The 20,534-nt window shown below is 47.5% G+C and overlaps 1 protein-coding gene across 1 annotated transcript; it reads left to right on the forward strand.

Annotated features, from left to right (window-relative positions):
• Positions 1–11,664: 11,664 nt before the first annotated feature.
• LOC124854697 (cell wall protein DAN4-like) lies at positions 11,665–18,634 on the forward strand (the record flags this gene model as incomplete). The annotated part of the gene is made up of 3 exons (XM_047342954.1): positions 11,665–11,848; positions 15,481–15,846; positions 18,618–18,634. Coding segments are annotated over 3 exons (567 nt in total), but the record flags the coding sequence as incomplete, so codon positions are not given.
• Positions 18,635–20,534: the final 1,900 nt, after the last annotated feature.

Genomic DNA, 20,534 nt, shown 5'->3' on the forward strand with positions numbered 1-20,534 from the left:
ACCCTAACTACAACAACCACTACCCCAACTACTACAACCACTACCCCAACAACCACGACCATGACCCTAACACAACAACCACTACCAACAACCACAATTCTAACGATAACAACCACTACCCTAACTACAACAACCACTACCCCAACAACCACTACCCTAACTAAAACAACCACTACCCTAACTACAACAACTACTATCCTAACTACAACATCCACTACCCCAACTACAACAACCACTACCTCCCAACAACCACAACCCCTAACAACAACAACTACTACTCTAATTCATAACAACCACTACTCCTAACAACTACTACCCCAACTACAACAACCACTACCCTAACTACTACAAATAACTAACCTAACTACTACAACTACTACCTCCAACAACTACAACCCTAACAATAACAACTACTACCCTAACAACCACAACCCTTAACGACAAATAAACCACAACCACTCCCAACATAACAACCACTACCCTAACTACAACAACCACTACCCCAACTACTACAACCACTACCCCAACTACAACAACTACTACCCCTAACTACAACATCCACTACCCCAACTACAAAACCACTACCTCCTAACAACCACAACCTAAAACAACAACAACTCACCACTCCCACTACAACAACCACTAACCCTAACGACAACAACTACTACTCCTAATAACTACAATCCCAACCACAACAACCACTCCCTAACTACAAATAACCACTACCCCATAACAACCACTACCCTAACTACAATAAACCACTAATTCCTAACTACAACAACCACTACCCCAACGATACAACAACCACTACCCTACAACAACAACCACTACCCCAACTACAACAACCACTACCCCAACTACAACAACCACTACCCCAACTACAACTACCACTACCTCTAACTACAACAACCACTACCCTAACTACAACAACCACTACCCCAACAACAACAACCACTACCCCAACTACAACAACCACTACCCCAACTACAACAACCCTACTACAATAAAACTACGAATCCCACCCATAACAACCACTACCCCACTATAATTACTACTCCTCCAACAATTCACCACTACTCTAATAACAACAACTACTACCTCCTAACAATAACAACCACTATCCCAACTACAACAACAACACTACCAATAAACTATCACTTAACAACAACAACCACTACCCAACGCTAACAAACTACTACCCTAACTACAACAACCACTACCCCAACTATAACTACCTCTAGCCCAACTACAACAACCACTACCCCAACTACAACACCACTACCCCAACTACAACAACCACTACCCCAACTACTACAACCACTACCCCAACAACCACGACTCCACTACATACACACTACCCCAACGATAACAACCACTTCACTCATAAATAAACCACTACTAACTACATAACACAACCTTAATAACCACAATACAACAATTTGCTTACATAACCACCATAACATATAATAACACAATAAAACTCCACTACTCTAACAATAATAAATTACTTACCCCAACTACAACAACCTCTACCCCAACTACAACAACCATTACCTAACAACAACAACCACTACCCCTACCATAACCACCACTACCCCAACGACAACAACCACTACCCCAACAATAACAAACTACTACCTCTAACTACAACAACCTCTACCCTAACTACAACAACCACTACCCCAACAATAACAACCACTACCCCATCAACAACAACCACTACCCCAACTACAACAACCACTACTCCTAACTACAACAACCACTACTCTACTACAACTACTACTACCTCACCATAAACAACCACTACCCCAACTACTACAACCACTACCCCAAACGACCACGACCCCCACTACAACAACCACTACCCCAACTACAACAACCACTACCCCAACTACAACTACCACTACCCCAACTACAACAACCACTACCCCAACTACAACAACCACTACCCCTACTACAACAACCACTACCCCAACTACAACAACCACTACCCCAACTACAACAACCACTACCCCAACTACAACAACCACTACCCCAACTACAACAACCACTACCCCAACTACAACAACCATCACCCCCAACTACAACAACCACTACTCCCTAACTACAACAACTACTACCCTAACTACAACAACCACTACCCCAACTACAACAACCACTACCCCAACTACAACTACCACTACCCCAACTACAACAACCACTACTCCCAACTACAACAACCACTACCCCACTACAACAACCACTACCCCAACTACAACAACCACTACCCCAACTACTTCAACCACTACTAAATAACCACGACCCCAACGATAACAACCACTACCACTACCCCAACTACAACAACTGCTACCTCTAACTACAAACAACCACTACTTCCCAACTACAACAACCACTACCCCAACTACAACAACCACTACCCCAACTACAACAACCACTACCCCAACTACAACAACCACTACCCCAACTACAACTACCACTACCCCAACTACAACAACCACTACCCCAACTACAACAACCACTACCCCAACAACCACGACCCCAACTACAATAACTACCCTAACTTAACAACCACTACCCTAACTACAATAACCAATACCCTAACTACAACAACCACTACCCTAACCACAAAAACCACTACCCCAACTACAACAACCACTACCCCAACTACTACAACCACTTACTACAACAATCAGCTACCCAACTACAACAACCACTAGCCCAACTACAACAACCACTACCCTAACTACTACAACCACTACCCAACAACCACTAGCCCAACTACAACAACCACTACCCCAACTATACAACCACTACCTAAACAACCATACCCCAACTACAACAACCTCTACCTAATCTATAAACAACCACTACCCTAACTACAAACACCACTACCCTAACCATACAACCACTACCCCAACAACCACGACCCTAACTACAACAACACTACCCCATCTACAACAACCACTACCCCAACTACAACAACCACTACCCCACTACAACAACCACTACCCCACTACAACAACCACTACCCCAACGACAACAACCACTACCCCAACTACAACAACCACTACCCCAACAACAACAACCACTACCCCAACTACAACAACCACTACCCCAACTACAACTACCACTACCCCAACTACAACCACCACTACCCCAACTACAATAACCACTACCCCAACTACAACAACCACTACCCCAACAATAACAACCACTACCCCAACTACAACAACCACTACCCCAACTACAAAAACCACTACCCCTACTACAACTACCACTACCCCAACTACAACAACCACTACCCCAACTACTACAACCACTACCCCAACGACTACAATTCCACTACAACAACCACTACCCCAACGATAACAACCACTACCACAACTACAACTACCACTTCACTACCCAACTACAACCACTACCCTAACTACAACAACCCCTACCCTAACTACAACAACCAATAATTCCCAACTACTACAACCACTACTCCAACAACCACGACTCCAACATAACAACAACTACCACTACCCAAACTACAACAACCGCTACCCTAACTACAACAACCACTAGCCCAACTACAACAAGCACTACCCCAACTACTACAACCACTACCCCAACAACCACTAGCCCAACTACAACAACCACTACCCTAACTACTACAACCACTACCCCAACAACCACGACCCTAACTACAACAACCACTACCCCAACTACAACAACCACTACCCCAACTACAACAACCACTACCCCAACTACTACAACCACTACCCCAACAACCACGACCCCAACTACAACAACCTCTACCCCAACTACAACAACCACTACCCCAACTACAACAACCACTACCCCCATTACAACTACCACTACCCCAACTACAACAACCACTTCCCCAACGACAAATAACCACTACCCCAACTACAACAACCACTACCCCAACTACAACTACCACCACCCCAACTACTACAACCACTACCCCAACAACCACTACCCCTACGACAACAACCACTACCCCATCTACAACAACCTCTACCCCAACTACAACAACCACTACCCCCACTACAACTACCACTACCCCAACTACAACAACCTCTACCCCAACTACAACAACCACTACCCCCAGTACAACTACCACTACCCCAACGACTAGAACCACTACCCCAACAATCACAACACCAACGACAACAACCACTACCCCAACGACAACAACCACTACCCTAACGCAACAACCACTACCTCAACGACAACAACCACGACTCCCCAGCTACAACAACCACTACCCCAACTACAACAACCACTACCCTAACTACAACAACCACTACCCCAATCACAACTACCACTACCCCAACTACAACAACCACTACCCCAACAACCACTACCCCAACTACAACAACCACTACCCCTAATACAACAACCACTACCCCAACTACAACTACTACCACCCCAACTACAACAACCACTACCCCAACTACTACAACCACTACCCCAACTACAACAACCACTACCCCAACTACAACAACCACTACCCCAACTACTACAACCACTACCCCAACAACCACGACCCCAACTTCACCAACCTCAACTACAACAACCACTACCCCAACTACTGCAACCACTAGCCCAACAACCACTACCCCTACGACAACAACCACTACCCCAACTACAACAACTCTACCCCAACTACAACAACCACTACCCCTACTAACAACTACTACCCTAACTACAACAACCTCTACACCAACTACAACAACCACTACCCCAACTACAACAACCACTACCCCAACTACAACAACCACTACTACAACCACTACCCCAACAACCACGACCCCAACACAACAACCACTACCCCAACTCATAACAACCACTACCCTAACCACTACCCCTAATAATTCACGACCACGACCCCAACGATAAACAACCACTACCCCAACAACCACTCACCCCAACTACAAAACCACTACCCTAACAACCACTACCCCAACTAAAACAACCACTACCCTAACTACTACAACCACTATCCCAACTACAACATCCACTACCTAACTATTACAACCACTACCCCAACAACTACAACCCCAACAACAACAACCACGACCCCAACTACAACAACCACTACCACGATTCCCAACGACAACAACTACTACTCCAATAACCACGACCCCAACGTACAACAACCACTACCCCAACTACAACAACCACTACCCTAACAACTACTACCCTAACTACAACAACCACTACCCCAACTACTACAACAACTACCCCAACTACTACAACCACTACCCCAACAACCACAACCCCAACAACAACAACCACTACCTCAACAACCAAAACCCCAACAACAACCACAACCACGATCCCAACGACAACAACCACTACCCCAACTACAACAACCACTACCTCTAACTACTACAACCACTACTCCCAACTACTACAACCACTACCCCAACTACAACATCCACTACCCCAACTACTACAACCACTCTAACAACCACAACCCAACAACAACAACTACGACCCCAACTATAACAAACTACTACCATGCCCTAACGACAACAACTACTACCCCAACAACCACGACCCCAACGACAACAACTACTACCCCAACTACAACATCCACTACCCCAACAACCACAACCCCAACAACAACAACTACGACCCCCAACTACAACAACCACTACCCGTCTCAACGACAACAACTACTACCCCAACAACCACGACCCCAACGACAACAACCACTACCCCAACTACAACAACCACAACCCCAACAACCACAACCCCAACGACAACAACCACTACCCCAACTATTACAACAACTACCCCAACAACCACACACCAACTACAACAACCTCTACCCCAACTACAAAACCACTACCCCAACTACAACAACCACTACCCCAACTACAACAACCACTACCCCAACTACTACAACCACTACCCCAACTACTACAACCACTACCCCAACAACCACGACCCCAACTACAACAACCTCTACCCCAACTACAACAACCACTACCCCAACTACAACAACCACTACCCCCACTACAACTACCACTGCCCCAACTACAACAACCACTACCCCAACTACTACAACCACTACCCCAACAACCACGACCCCCACTACAACTACCACTACCCCAACGACAACAACCACTACCCCAACTACAACAACCACTACCCCAACTACAACTACACTACCCCAAATACTACAACCACTAGCCCAACAACCACTACGACAACAACCACTACCCCAACTACAACAACCTCTACCCCAACTACAACAACCACTACCCCAACGACAACAACCACTACCCCAACGACAACAACCACTACCCCAACTACAACAACCACTACCCCAACAACAACAACCACTATCCCAACGACAACAACCACTACCCCAACAACCACAACACCAACGATAACAACCACTTCCCCAACTTTTACAACCACTTCCCCAACTACAACAACCACGACCCCACTACAACAACCACTACCCCAACAACCACTACCCCAACAATAACAACCACTACCCCAACTACAACAACCACTACCCCAACAACCACTACCCCAACAATAACAACCACTACCCCAACTACAACTACCACTACCCCAACTACAACAACCACTACCCCAACCCCAACGACCACGACCCCCACTACAACAACCACTACCCCAACGACAACAACCACTACCGCAACTACAACTACCACTACCCCAACTACAACAACCACTACCCCAACTACAACAACCACTACCCCAACTACTACAACCACTACTCCAACAACCACGACTCCAACGATAACAACCACTACCACTACCCAAACTACAACAACCGCTACCCCAACTACAACAACCACTAGCCCAACTACAACAACCACTACCCCAACTACTACAACCACTACCCCAACAACCACTAGCCCAACTACAACAACCACTACCCCAACTACTACAACCACTACCCCAACAACCACGACCCCAACTACAACAACCTCTACCCCAACTACAACAACCACTACCCCAACTACAACAACCACTACCCCAACTACAACAACCACTACCCCAACAAGCACGACCCCAACTACAACAACCACTACCCCAACTACAACAACCACTACCCCAACTACAACAACCACTACCCCAACTACAACAACCACTACCCCAGTACAACTACCACTACCCCAACGACTAGAACCACTACCCCAACAATAACAACACCAACGACAACAACCACTACTCCTAACGACAACAACCACTACCCCAACGACAACTACCACTACCCCTAACAACAACCACTACCCCAACTACAACAACCTCTACCCCAACTACAACAACCACTTACCCCACTACAACTACCACTACCCCAACTAAACAACCTCTACCCCAACTACAACAACCACTACCCCAGTACAACTACCACTACCCCAACGACTAGAACCACTACCCCAACAATAACAACACCAACGATAAACAACCACTACCCCAACGACAACAACCACTACCCCAACGACAACAACCACTACCCCAACGACAACAACCACGACCCCAGCTACAACAACCACTACCCCAACGACAACAACCACTACCCCAACAACAACAACCACTATCCCAACTACAACAACCACTACCCCAACTACAACAACCACTACCCCAACTACAACAACCACTACCCCAACTACAACTACCACTACCCCAACTACAACAACCACTACCCCAACAACCACTACCCCAACTACAACAACCACTACCCCAACTACAACAACCACTACCCCAACTACAACAACCACTACCCCAACTACAACAACCACTACCCCAACTACAACAACCACTACCCCAACTACTACAACCACTACCCCAACTACAACAACCACTACCCCAACTACAACAACCACTACCCCAACTACTACAACCACTACCCCAACAACCACGACCCCAACTACAACAACCTCTACCCCAACTACAACAACCACTACCCCAACTACAACTACCACTACCCCAACTACTACAACCACTAGCCCAACAACCACTACCCCTACGACAACAACCACTACCCCAACTACAACAACCTCTACCCCAACTACAACAACCACTACCCCCACTACAACTACCACTACCCCAACTACAACAACCACTACCCCAACTACAACAACCACTACCCCCACTACAACTACCACTACCCCAACTACAACAACCACTGCCCCAACTACTACAACCACTACCCCAACAATCACAACACCAACTACAACAACCACTACCCCAACGACAACAACCACTACCCCAACGACAACAACCACTACCCCAACGACAACAACCACTACCCCAACTACAACAACCACTACCCCAACGACAACAACCACTACCCCAACAACAACAACCACTACCCCAACTACAACAACCACTACCCCAACTACAACTACCACTACCCCAACTACTACAACCACTACCCCAACAACCACAACCCCAACAACAACAACTACGACCCCAACTACAACAACCACTACCACGACCCCAACGACAACAACTACTACCCCAACAACCACTACCCCAACTACAACAACCACTACCCCAACTACAACTACCACTACCCCAACTACAACAACCACTACCCCAACTACAACAACCACTACCCCAACTACAACAACTACTACCCCAACAACCACGACCTCAACGACAACAACCACTACCCCAACTACAACAACCACTACCCCAACAACCACTACCCCAACTAAAACAACCACTACCCCAACTACTACAACTACTATCCCAACTACAACATCCACTACCCCAACTACTACAACCACTACCCCAACAACCACAACCCCAACAACAACAACTACGACCCCAACTACAACAACCACTACCCCAACAACCACTACCCCAACTACAACAACCACTACCCCAACTACTACAACAACTACCCCAACTACTACAACCACTACCCCAACAACCACAACTCCAACAACAACAACCACTACCCCAACAACCAAAACCCCAACGACAACAACCACAACCACGATCCCAACGACAACAACCACTACCCCAACTACAACAACCACTACCCCAACTACTACAACCACTACCCCAACTACTACAACTACTACCCCAACTACAACATCCACTACCCCAACTACTACAACCACTACCCCAACAACCACAACCCCAACAACAACAACCACGACCCCAACGACAACAACTACTACCCCAACAACCACGACCCCAACGACAACAACCACTGCCCCAACTACAACAACCACAACCCCAACAACCACTACCCCAACTACAATAACCACGACCCCAACTACAACAACAACTAGCCCAACTACAACAACCACTACCCCAACTACAACTACCACTACCCCAACTACAACAACCACTACCCCAACTACAACAACCACTACCCCAACAACAACATTCACTACCCCGACGACAACAACCACTACCCCAACTACAACTACCACTACCCCAACTACAACAACCACTACCCCAACAACAACAACCACTACCCCAACAACAACAACCACTACCCCAACTACAACAACCACCACCCCAACTACAACTACCACTACCCCAACTACAACAACCACGACCCCTACTACAACTACCACTACCCCCGCTACAACTACCACTACCCCAATGACAACAACCACTACCCCAACAATAACAACCACTATCCCAACTACAACAACCACTACCCCAACAACCATGACCCTAACAACAACAACCACGACTCCAACGCCAACAACCACTACCCCAACAACAACAACCACTACCCCAACTATAACTACCTCTACCCCAACTACAACAACCACTACCCCACTACAACTACCACTGCCCCAACTACAACAACCACTACCCCAACTACTACAACCACTACCCCAACAACCACGACCCCCACTACAACTACCACTACCCCAACGACAACAACCACTACCCCAACTACAACAACCACTACCCCAACTACAACAACCACTACCCCAACAACCACGACCCCAACTACAACAACCACTAGCCCAACTACTACAACCACTACCCCAACTACAACAACCACTACCCCAACGACAACAACCACTACCCCAACAACAACAACCACTACCCCAACTACAACAACCTCTACCCCAACAACAACAACCATTACCCCAACAACAACAACCACTACCCCATCAACAACAACCACTACCCCAACTACAACAACCACTACCCCAACTACAACAACCACTACCCCTACTACAACTACCACTACCCCAACTACAACAACCACTACCCCAACTACTACAACCACTACCCCAACGACCACGACCCCCACTACAACAACCACTACCCCAACTACAACAACCACTACCCCAACTACAACAACCACTACCCCAACTACAACTACCACTACCCCAACTACAACAACCACTACCCCAACTACAACAACCACTACCCCAACTACAACAACCACTACCCCAACTACTACAACCACTACCCCAACAACCACGACCCCAACTACAACAACCTCTACCCCAACTACAACAACCTCTACCCCAACTACAACAACCACTACCCCAACTACTACAACCACTAGCCCAACAACCACTACCCCTACGACAACAACCACCACCCCAACTACAACAACCTCAACCCCAACTACAACAACCACTACCCCACTACAACTACCACTACCCCAACTACAACAACCACTACCCCAACTACAACAACCACTACCCCCACTACAACTACCACTACCCCAACTACAACAACCACTGCCCCAACTACTACAACCACTACCCCAACAATCACAACACCAACTACAACAACCACTACCCCAACGACAACAACCACTACCCCAACGACAACAACCACTACCCCAACTACAACAACCACGACCCCCTAACTTCAACAACCACTACCCCAACAACAACAACCACTATCCTGACTACAACAACCACTACCCCAACTACAACTACCACTACCCCAACTACTACAACCACTACCCCAACAACCACAACCCCAACAACAACAACTACGACCCCAACTACAACAACCACTACCACGACCCCAACGACAACAACTACTACCCCAACAACCACTACCCCAACTACAACAACCACTACCCCAACTACAACTACCACTACCCCAACTACAACTACCACTACCCCAACTACAACAACCACTACCCCAACTACAACAACCACTACCCCAACTACAACAACCACTACCCCAACTACTACAACCACTACCCCAACAACCACGACCACGACCCCAACGACAACAACTACTACCCCAACAACCACGACCCCAACGACAACAACCACTACCCCAACTACAACAACCACTACCCCAACAACCACTACCCCAACTACAACAACCACTACCCCAACAACCACGACCCCAACTACAACAACCACTAGCCCAACTACTACAACCACTACCCCAACTACAACAACCACTACCCCAACGACAACAACCACTACCCCAACAACAACAACCACTACCCCAACTACAACAACCTCTACCCCAACAACAACAACCATTACCCCAACAACAACAACCACTACCCCATCAACAACAACCAATACCCCAACTACAACAACCACTACCCCAACTACAACAACCACTACCCCTACTACAACTACCACTACCCCAACTACAATAACCACTACCCCAACTACTACAACCACTACCCCAACGAATTCAACCCCCACTACAACAACCACTACCCCAACTACAACAACCACTACCCCAACTACAACAACCACTACCCCAACTACAACAACCACTACCCCAACTACAACAACCACTACCCCAACTACAACAACCACTACCCCAACTACTACAACCACTACCCCAACAACCACGACCCCAACTACAACAACCTCTACCCCAACTACAACAACCTCTTCCCAACTACAACAACCACTACCCCAACTACTACAACCACTAGCCCAACAACCACTACCCCTACGACAACAACCACCACCCCAACTACAACAACCTCTACCCTAACTACAACAACCACTACCCCACTACAACTACCACTACCCCAACTACAACAACCTCTACCCCAACTACAACAACCACTACCCCAACTACAACTACCACTACCCCAACTACAACAACCACTGCCCCAACTACTACAACCACTACCCCAACAATCACAACACCAACTACAACAACCACTACCCCAACGACAACAACCACTACCCCAACGACAACAACCACTACCCCAACTACAACAACCACGACCCCAACGTCAACAACCACTACCCCAACAACAACAACCACTATCCCGACTACAACAACCACTACCCCAACTACAACTACCACTACCCCAACTACAACTACCACTACCCCAACTACTACAACCACTACCCCAACAACCACAACCCCAACAACAACAACTACGACCCCAACTACAACAACCACTACCACGACCCCAACGACAACAACTACTACCCAACAACCACTACCCCAACTACAACAACCACTACCCCTACTACAACTACCACTACCCCAACTACAACAACCACTACCCCAACTACAACAACCACTACCCCAACTACAACAACCACTACCCCAACTACTACAACCACTACCCCAACAACCACGACCACGACCCCAACGACAACAACTACTACCCCAACAACCACGACCCCAACGACAACAACCACTACCCCAACTAAAACAACCACTACCCCAACTACTACAACTACTATCCCAACTACAACATCCACGACCCCAACTACTACAACCACTACCCCAACAACCACAACCCCAACAACAACAACTACGACCCCAACTACAACAACCACTACCACGACCCCAACGACAACAACTACTACCCCAACAACCACGACCCCAACGCACAACAACCACTACCCCAACTACAACAACCACTACCCCAACAACCACTACCCCAACTACAACAACCACTACCCCAACTACTACAACAACTACCCCAACTACTACAACCACTAACCCAACAACCACAACCCCAACAACAACAACCACTACCCCAACAACCACAACCCCAACGACAACAACCACAACCACGACCCCAACGACAACAACCACTACCCCAACTACAACAACCACTACCCCAACTACAACAACCACTACCCCAACTACAACAACCACTACCCCAACTACAACAACCACTACCCCAACTACTACAACCACTACCCCAACAACCACAACCCCAACAACAACAACTACGACCCCAACTACAACAACCACTACCACTTACCCCAACGACAACAACTACAACCCCAACAACCACACCCCAACTACAACAACCACTACCCCTACTACAACTACCACTACCCCAACTACAACAACCACTACCCCAACTACAACAACCACTACCCCAACTACAACAACCACTACCCCAACTACTACAACCACTACCCCAACAACCACGCACTACGACCCCAACGACAACAACTACTACCCCAACAACCACGAATTCCAACGACAACAACCACTACCCCAACTAAAACAACCACTACCCCAACTACTACAACTACTATCCTAACTACAACATCCACTACCCCAACTACTACAACCACTACCCCAACAACCACAACCCCAACAACAACAACTACGACCCCAACTACAACAACCACTACCACAATTCTAACGACAACAACTACTACCCCAACAACCACGACCCCAACGACAACAACCACTGCCCCAACTACAACAACCACTACCCCAACAACCACTACCTCCAACTACAATAACCACGACCCCAACTACAAATAACGACTACCCCGACGACAACAACCACTACCCGACAACAACAACCACTACCCCAACTACAACAACAACTAGCCCAACTACAACAACCACTACCCTAACTACAACTACTACTACCCCAACAACAACTACCACTACCCCAACTACAACTACCACAACCCCAACTACAACAACCACTACCCCAACTACAAAACCACTCCCCCAACAATAACAACCACTACCCTAACTACAACAACCACGACCCCAACTACAACTACCAATACCCTAACTACAACAACCACGACCCCAACTACAACAACCACTACCCCACTACAACTACCACTACCCCGCTACAACTACCACTACCCCAATGACAACAACCACTACCCCAACAATAACAACCACTATCCCAACTACAACAACCACTACCCCAACAACCATGACCCCAACAACAACAACCACGACTCCAACGCCAACAACCACTACCCCAACTACAACAACCACTACCCCAACTACAACAACCACTACCCCAACTACAACAACCACTACCCCAACTACAACAACCACTACCCCAACTACAACAACCACTACCCCAACTACAACAACCACTACCCCAACTACAACAACCACTACCCCAACTACTACAACCACTACTCCAACAACCACGACCCCAACGATAACAACCACTACCACTACCCCAACTACAACAACCGCTACCCCAACTACAACAACCACTACCCCAACTACAACAACCACTACCCCAACTACTACAACCACTAGCCCAACAACCACTACCCCTCACTGACAACAACCACTACCCTAACTACAACAACCTCTACCCCAACTACAACAACCACTACCCCACTACAACTACCACTACCCCAACTACAACAACCTCTACCCCAACTACAACAACCACTACCCGCACTACAACTACCACTACCCCAACTACAACAACCACTTCCCCAACTATTACAACCACTACCCCAACAATCACAACACCAACTACAACAACCACTACCCCAACGACAACAACCACTACCCCAACGACAACAACCACTACCCTAACTACAACAACCACGAACCCCAACGACAACAACCACTACCCCAACAACAACAACCACTATCCCAACTACAACAACCACTAACCCAACTACAACTACTACTACCCTAACTACAACTACCACTACCCCAACTACTACAACCACTACCCCAACAACCACAACCCCAACAACAACAACTACGAATCCTAACTACAACAACCACTACCACGACCCAACGACAACAACTACTACCCCAACAACCACTACCCCAACTACAAACAACCACTACCCCAACTACAACTACCACTACCCCAACTACAACAACCACTACCCCAACTACAACAACCACTACCCCAACTACAACAACCACTACTACAACCACTACCCCAACAACCACCACGATCCCAACGACAACAACTACTACCCCAACAACCACGACCCCAACGCATAACAACCACTACCCCAACTACAACAACCACTACCCCAACAACCACTACCCCAACTAAAACAACCACTACCCCAACTACTACAACTACTATCCCAACTATAACATCCACTACCCCAACTAATACAACCACTACCCCAACAACCACAACCCCAACAACAACAACTACAATTCAACTACAACAACCACTACAAGACCCCAACGACAACAACTACACCACAACCACGACCCTAACGACAACAACCATTACCCCAACTACAACAATCCACTACCCATCAACAACCACTACCACAACTACAACAACCACTACCACAACTACTACAACAACTACCCCAACTACTACAACCACTACCCCAACAACCACAACCCCAACAACAACAACCACTACCCCAACAACCACAACCCCAACGACAACAACCACAACCACGATCCCAACGACAACAACCACTACCCCAACTACAACCACTACCCCAACTACTACAACCACTACCCCAACTACTACAACTACTACCCCAACTACAACATCCACTACCCCAACTACTACAACCACTACCCCAACAACCACAACCCCAACAACAACAACTACGACCCCAACTACAACAACCACTACCACGACCCCAACGACAACAACTACTACCCCAACAACCACGAATTCTAACGACAACAACCACTGCCCCAACTACAACAACCACTACCCCAACAACCACTACCCCAACTACAATAACCACGACCCTAACTACAACAACAACTAATCTAACTACAACAACCACTACCCCAACTACAACTACCACTACCCCAACTACAACTACCACTACCCCAACTACAACTACCACTACCCCAACTACAACAACCACTACCCCAACTACAACAACCACTACCCCAACAACAACAACCACTACCCCAACTACAACAACCACTACCCCAACTACAACAACCACTACCCCCACTACAACTACCACTACCCCGCTACAACTACCACTACCCTAATGACAACAACCACTACCCCAACAATAACAACCACTATCCCAACTACAACAACCACTACCCCAACAACCATGACCCCAACAACAACAACCACGACTCCAACTACAACAACCACTACTACAACCACTACCCCAACAACCACGACCACGACCCTAACGACAACAACTACTACCCCAACAACCACTACCCCAACGCAAACAACCACTACCCCAACTACAACAACCACTACCCCAACTACAACAACCACTACCCCAACTACAACAACCACTACCCCAACTACAACAACCACTACTACAACCACTACCCCAACAACCACGACCACATCCCAACGACAACAACTACTACCCCAACAACCACGAACCCAACGACAACAACCACTACCCCAACTACAACAACCACTACCCCAACAACCACTACCCCAACTAAAACAACCACTACCCCAACTACTACAACTACTATCCCAACTATAACATCCACTACCCCAACTACTACAACCACTACCCCAACAACCACAACCCCAACAACAACAACTACGACCCTAACTACAATAACCACTACAGACCTAACGATAACAACTACTACCCCAACAACCACGAATCCCAACGACAACAACCACTACCCCAACTACAACAACCACTACCCCAACAACCACTACCCTAACTACAACAACCACTACCCCAACTACTACAACAACTACCCTAACTACTACAACCACTACCCCAACAACCACAACCCCAACAACAACAACCACTACCCCAACAACCACAACCCCAACGACAACAACCACAACCACGATCCCAACGACAACAACCACTACACCCCAACTACAACAACCACTACCCCAACTACACAACCACTACCCTAACTACTACAACTACTACCCCAACTACAACATCCACTACCCCAACTACTACAACCACTACCCCAACTAAAACAACCACTACCCCAACTACTACAACCACTATCCCAACTACAACATCCACTACCCCAACTACTACAACCACTACCCCAACAACCACAACCCTAACAACAACAACTACGACCCTAACTACAACAACCACTACCACGATCTCAACGACAACAACTACTACCCCAACAACCACGATCCCAACGACAACAACCACTGCCCCAACTACAACAACCACTACCCAACAACCACTACCCCAACTACAATAACCACGAACCAACTACAACAACCACTACCCCGACGACAACAACCACTACCCCGACAACAACAACCACTACCCCAACTACAACAACAACTAGCCCAACTACAACAACCACTACCCCAACTACAACTACCACTACCCCAACAACAACTACCACTACCCCAACTACAACTACCACAACCCCAACTACAACAACCACTACCCCAACTACAAAACCACTACCCCAACAATAACAACCACTACCCCAACTACAACAACCACGACCCCAACTACAACTACCAATACCCCAACTACAACAACCACGACTCCCAACTACAACAACCACTACCCTACTACAACTACCACTACCCCAGCTACAACTACCACTACCCCAATGACAACAACCACTACCCCAACAATAACAACCACTATCCCAACTACAACAACCACTACCCCAACAACCATGACCCCAACAACAACAACCACGACTCCAACGCCAACAACCACTACCCCAACTACAACAACCACTACCCCAACTACAACAACCACTACCCCAACTACAACAACCACTACCCCAACTACAACAACCACTACCCCAACTACAACAACCACTACCCCAACTACAACAACCACTACCCCAACTACAACAACCACTACCCCAACTACTACAACCACTACTCCAACAACCACGACCCCAACGATAACAACCACTACCACTACCCCAACTACAACAACCGCTACCCCAACTACAACAACCACTACCCCAACTACAACAACCACTACCCCAACTACAACAACCACTACCCCAACAACCACTACCCCAACGACAACAACCACTACCCCAACTACAACAACCACTACCCCAACTACAACAACCACTACCCCCACTACAACTACCACTACCCCAACTACAACAACCTCTACCCTAACTACAACAACCACTACCCGCACTACAAACTACTACTACCCCAACTACAACAACCACTGCCTCAACTATTACAACCACTACCCCAACAATCACAACACCAACTACAACAACCACTACCCCAACGACAACAACCACTACCCCAACGACAACAACCACTACCCAACCATAACAACCACGCACCTAACGCAAAATAACCACTACCCCAACAACAACAACCACTATCCCAACTACAACAACCACTAACCCAACTACAACAACTACTACCCCAACTACAACTACCACTACCCCAACTACTACAACCACTACCCCAACAACCACAACCCCAACAACAACAACTACACCCCAACTACAACAACCACTACCCTCAACGACAACAACTACTACCCCAACAACCACTACCCTAACTACAACAACCACTACCCCAACTACAACTACCACTACCCCAACTACAACAACCACTACCCCAACTACAACAACCACTACCCCAACTACAACAACCACTACTACAACCACTACCCCAACAACCACGACTACGAATTCCAACGACAACAACTACTACCCCAACAACCACGAATTCCCAACGACAACAACCACTACCCCAACTACAACAACCACTACCCCAACAACCACTACCCCAACTAAAACAACCACTACCCCAACTACTACAACTACTATCCCAACTATAACATCCACTACCCCAACTACTACAACCACTACCCCAACAACCACAACCCCAACAACAACAACTACGACTCTAACTACAACAACCACTACCAAGACCCCAACGACAACAACTACTACCCCAACAACCACGACCCTAACGACAACAACCACTACCCCAACTACAACAACCACTACCCCAACAACCACTACCCCAACTACAACAACCACTACCCCAACTACTACAACAACTACCCCAACTACTACAACCACTACCCCAACAACCACAACCCTAACAACAACAACCACTACCCCAACAACCACAACCCCAACGCACAACAACCACAACCACGATCCCAACGACAACAACCACTACCCCAAACTACAACCACTACCCCAACTACTACAACCACTACCCCAACTACTACAACTACTACCCCAACTACAACATCCACTACCCCAACTACTACAACCACTACCCCAACAACCACAACCCCAACAACAACAACCACGACCCCAACTACAACAACCACTACCACGACCCCAACGACAACAACTACTACCCCAACAACCACGACCCCAACGACAACAACCACTGCCCCAACTACAACAACCACAACCCCAACAACCACTACCCCAACTACAACAACCACGACCCCAACTACAACAACCACTACCCCAACTACAACAACCACTACCCCAACTACAACTACCACTACCCCAACTACAACTACCACTACCCCAACTACAACTACCACTACCCCAACTACAACAACCACTACCCCAACTACAACAACCACTACCCCACAACAACAACCACTACCCCAACTACAACAACCAATACCTAACTACAACAACCACTACCCCTACTACAACTACCACTACCCCCTACAACTACCACTACCCCAATGACAACAACCACTACCCCAACAATAACAACCACTATCCCAACTACAACAACCACTACCCCAACAACCATGACCCCAACAACAACAACCACGACTCCAACCACAACAACCACTACTACAACCACTACCCCAACAACCACGTCACGACCCCAACGACAACAACTACTACCCCCAACAACCACGACCCCAACGACAACAACCACTACCCCAACTACAACAACCACTACCCCAACTACAACAACCACTACCCCAACTACAACAACCACTACCCCAACTACACAACAACCACTACTACAACCACTACCCCAACAACCACGACTACAACCAACAACAACAACTACTACCCCAACAACCACGACCCCAACGACAACAACCACTACCCTAACTACAACAACCACTACCCCAACAACCACTACCCCAACTAAAACAACCACTACCCCAACTACTACAACTACTATCCCAACTATAACATCCACTACCCCAACTACTACAACCACTACCCCAACAACCACAACCCCAACAACAACAACTACAATCCCAACTACAACAACCACTACCAAGACCCCAACGACAACAACTACTACCCTAACAACCACGACCCCAACGACAACAACCACTACCCTAACTACAACAACCACTACCCCAACAACCACTACCCCAACTACAACAACCACTACCCTAACTACTACAACAACTACCCCAACTACTACA

Source organism: Hippoglossus stenolepis, chromosome 14 (genome assembly GCF_022539355.2).
Source record: "Hippoglossus stenolepis isolate QCI-W04-F060 chromosome 14, HSTE1.2, whole genome shotgun sequence".
NCBI lineage: Eukaryota > Metazoa > Chordata > Actinopteri > Pleuronectiformes > Pleuronectidae > Hippoglossus > Hippoglossus stenolepis.